The sequence below is a fragment of the Salvia hispanica genome, chromosome 4 (genome assembly GCF_023119035.1).
Source record: "Salvia hispanica cultivar TCC Black 2014 chromosome 4, UniMelb_Shisp_WGS_1.0, whole genome shotgun sequence".
NCBI lineage: Eukaryota > Viridiplantae > Streptophyta > Magnoliopsida > Lamiales > Lamiaceae > Salvia > Salvia hispanica.
In genome coordinates, this window is record NC_062968.1 from 55,415,534 (window position 1) to 55,420,288 (window position 4,755).

At 34.1% G+C, this 4,755-nt stretch overlaps 1 protein-coding gene across 1 annotated transcript; it reads right to left on the reverse strand.

Moving 5' to 3' along the window:
* Positions 1-1,038: 1,038 nt before the first annotated feature.
* LOC125218311 (flowering-promoting factor 1-like protein 3) lies at positions 1,039-1,362 on the reverse strand. The gene has a single exon (XM_048119953.1). The coding sequence runs from the start codon at positions 1,360-1,362 to the stop codon at positions 1,039-1,041; it is 324 nt and encodes a 107-aa protein (XP_047975910.1).
* Positions 1,363-4,755: the final 3,393 nt, after the last annotated feature.

Genomic DNA, 4,755 nt, shown 5'->3' on the forward strand with positions numbered 1-4,755 from the left:
TACATCAAATCGAGCCATTTGATATACTATCTCCGTCCCATGTTACTCACACTTTTTCTGTTTCGGCTCGTCTTAAACTAATTAAGATATTATAAGTAATTAATTAAGTGTTATCTTATTATGTAATAAGAGAACACTTAATTAATTAATTGTATGATCTAAAATGAAAAGTGTAAGTAACGTAGAAAGTATTCATTGCATAATCCAACAAGCTCAAAATTTGTCAATCCACCGATAAATAAAGTAGATTAGCATATTAGTTTGAGTTCAGTTTTTGTTTCATTTTGGTCCTCTTCTTCATGCTTTCCTATGCTCTTGATTAAACGTAGTCTTTAACAAGGAGTGAGCAATCAAATTTCAGCTTAGATTTTTCTATCTGAAAATATGATTTATATAAACAAAAAAGTACAGCATATTGTATGAGTGCACCATATTCTCTCAGAGATTATTGGGTGCATATAGAGTAATTTTTATATCCTTTGTTTTTATTATTATTATTATTATTATTATTATTATTATTATTATTATTATTATTATTATTATTATTATTATTATTATTATTATATGTGTGCCATTTCCTGGCTCCCGCGCTAAGAAATTATAAGAAAATAGAATGAAATTTTGTTCGTTCAAAGTTTCAAAGGTCATATATGTAAAGCTCAACAAAAATAATTGTAAATCAAGCACAAAATCAACGGTTCAAAAGATATAACCTAAATCACCATGTCTTTAGAATTTATAGTTTATATCAATAATATAATACATAAAATATAGCAATTACATTTCACATAATGTGGCATTAGCTTGAAAACTTCAAACTAGGCGACCTTGTACACTACACTATACTTGAAATTCCCATAATATACATATATTATTTCCTTATATATATAACCCTAATATTGGATCCCTTTTTCACACATAAACAAAGACAAATTAAAAACCCTAACCTTGGGCAACATCCCAAAATCACACACACAAATTTAAACACACAAAAACAAACCATATATGGAAATTACTTAGGTGCATGATCACATCACATCACTCAACATCTCTAACTTCAAACACATTTGGATTCTTGACGATGATGTCGTTCATGTGCACAGGCCAGAACTTGTTGAAATCTTTGGGGAGAGAGATGAGATTAATCGTTGATTTCTTGTGAAACTGCAGAAGTCCAGGATCCTCATAGTACCTCTCCCATCCAAGCTCCGTTAATTTACTCTGCAACATATCGTATGATGCCATCACCTCATTCGAGGGCACGTGGACTAGCTTTTTCTTGCCGTGGTACTCCGCGGCGTTATCCTTGTCGTTCTCCACAAGTCGAACGACACCGTCCTTGAACGCCCAAACCCCAGACATTGTTCAAGTGAAGAAGGAAGGTGGTGAATTTGTTTGAGTGAGAGGAGTTGAATGTGGGAATATATATAGGTTTTTAGGCTTGTGTGATGTTGAATTTTCCCCACTTTTTATTATTTATGCTACATATGGAATTGATTTGTTGCTTTTTATTATTTTGTAGGTAGGGTTTAGAATTAGGTTCTTTCTTGTAGTATATTAAATAAAAAAGTTAAGTTTTTTTTTTTTTAATCTAAGACAAAAAAAACTAGATTGCAAGCTTTATTTGGGCATGAATTGTAATGCCATAATGTGTGAATTAATCATACACAATTACTATAATATACTTGATCTTTGTCTTAATGGGTTCTCAAGAACCTTCTGTTGGAATCTATGCCCGGTCAATGGACTTTGACCAATTATAATTTCAACGAGACATTTAATTTTGTAAAATTAAATGATATAGCGTCGATCTACGTTCGGAGTAGATGACCGTGGTATATTTATTTTCTCAAATCCGATTCCCGGTGAGTGAGAAATAATTGTTTAAAGTTGTGCAAAACTGCAAACTTAATGAGCTATGAGAGGAGATTAGGGAATAATTAAGAGAGTTAATTATCCCACATTGAAAGTTTCAACCTTATTAAACTAGTATTTAATAAGAAGGATTATTACATGGAATAATTATAGTGGACTAAGATGGGCTGTAGAGCCCACACGCGCGCGCCGCCGCCGCCCGCCCGCCGCGAGCCTCGAGCCCGTGCCCGAGGACTTGGATCTTGGCAATTGGTCTTTGGGTGTTCTTTGGGCTGTTCGTGGGCTTGGTGCTTGGGCCTAGTTGCGGGCTTGGCCCAAGTCTAGTGGGTCTAGTTATTTTTAGACCACCACCGTTTCCACGTCAGCGAGCCAAGCGGGATGCCACCTCGTCAGTATGACGCGTCTAGTGGGTCTAGTTCCACCGTTTCCACGTCAGCGAGCCAAGCGGGATGCCACCTCGTCAGTATGACGCGGTAAGCCAACGTGGCTGACACGTGATAGTCCACGTCGTGAATGAATCTAGAAGCTTCTAGACTCAGCTTCTCCAGCTTTGAGCGCGTAACGCCCGAACGTTACAGCTCGTAACCGACGACCGTTACGGTCTATTTATTTATGCATACATAGACTTTAATTAGGTGGTACTCTCTATCTCTAAACAAAAATACTACTCTATATTGGATGGTGGAAATAGAGAAAATAAGTTTCACCTAAATGGAAAATTCATGCATTGCATGAGTGTGAAAGGAGTGGGCTTTTGAATGATTACTGATAAGGAAGAATGAAATGTATAGAAGCCCATTAAACGAAAGGAGTGGGCTTTTGAAAAGGGTTTACAGTAGAAAGAAATGTGTATATTGTGGTAAGCCTATTATTCTCACATATAGTACTATCAATGACCCAATCTAATATATTACTACTCCGTCCGTCCATGAATAGGAGTCTCATTCCTTTCTGAAGCGAGTTTTAAGAAATGCTAAGATAAGTGGGTGAGAGAAAGTTTGTGGAATATGAGTCCCACTTATATATATTAGTAATAGTTTTAAATGAAATGTGAATGAAATGAGTTAGTGAAATGATGGGTCTATATATATACGATTTATAGTAAAAGTGAACCAAGATTCTTATTTGCGGACGGACTGAAATGAAAAAATTGGACTCCTTTTCACTTTTGGGTTCGCCCATGGCCATGTAAACCATCACCTTCCGCCTAGGGCAATCGCCGCCGCCATTCTCCACCAGCCGGACCACACCATTCTTTAATACCCAAACACCCGACATGAGTTTATATAGGACTACATTCACTTACCTTTATAGTAATAGATTTGATCACAAGCCCTTCAAAATTGACTCTTCCATCTCCATTCTAGAGCGAATGAGGTTGATATGATTTCTTAGATTTATATTTATAAAATTATGATAACTGGAAATAGAAAATCCACGTTGCGATTTTAAGATGAATTTATGATCAAGAGCATTATGATCCAAGGCCATGATTCTCACATTCAGATACACACATATGGATTTGGTTAGTCAACATAAAAATCTTTTTATTATTGTACTAAACGTATAAAGTTACTTTAATTTATTCCTATTCAAATTTATTGCTCCTAAAAAATTTAAGTTCTCTAAAAAATTTTATATGCACGACAAATCTTTGTGATTGAAGAAATTAAAATGATTCTCACGGTTTTAATTCTAAAACATAAGAAGGATACAACAGATTGGGTAGCCTTAGAAAATAAACATACTTAAGATATAAAAGAAAGTCAACCTCGTTCACTTATCTCCTCAAAACAACTTTATGTTCCGACCTAAAAATTCAACCTTTTCAAAAGATCATGATATGATTGAAAAAAAAAACGGATTTAATAAAATTTACTAACTTCTATTAATTCTTTCTTGTGGCCGCCCGAACTTACTAACTTCTTCAGCCCAAAACAAACTAGCTCCCTTCCCTATTATATTTGATCAAATTTGGCCCAAAAACTCAAATAACAAAAATAGCAGCCCAGTACATTTGAAATTGGTCCAGTGAATAAGGACAGCCCAATACCTCCTCTCTTCTTACTCGATTTCTAGATAATAGCGATTTTTTTAAAAAAAAATCACAACAAATTGGATAAAAACTTTTATTGGTAATTACTTTCACTTTGCGGTAACTAGGTTAATTTATTAAACAACTTTGTGTCCAATTTTATGCGATTCTCTAATCGGGTTATAAGATATACATAATGAGTAATTCCTAGTTTCGAACCAACAAATAATTCATTATTAGATAACACGAAGTTCATTTTAAGACCGTTTTACTTCATTCTTTCTAAAATGCAAAAGGTCTAAAAATGAAGTCCATATAAAAGGAAGTAAAATGGATTAAAAATGAACTAAAAATGTTCTAAAATGACCTTTAACAAACTAAAAATGAAGGGTTCGACAGTTTCGCAAAAGAAATTAGTTCGACGTTGATTACAATCCTTTCTTGAATCTCTATTAGTTCAACGGAGAAAATGACTTACCTTTCACCAACAACTTGCATGCCATGAAACAAGCATAATAATCTAAGTTGAAGTTGTTAGTTTTAAAAAATAATTAATCTTAAAAACAGTTAACAATATTATATACCAAGATATCTTTTGAATTCATTTTAGAAACAAAACATCAACACACTATTAATTACCTCTTCGAATTAATACCCAACAACAACCATCGTCTCCCAAATTAGATATACCATAATTGCACTCTGCAACATTATACTCCATATTGTTGTAGCTAGTAACTTCTATTGTCGATGCAAATGACAAGCATAGCTTTGCAGCCAATGGCCATGATCCAGTTATCATCCGATAATGTAAATTGTGTTTTCAACAAGTCAATTATCAATTT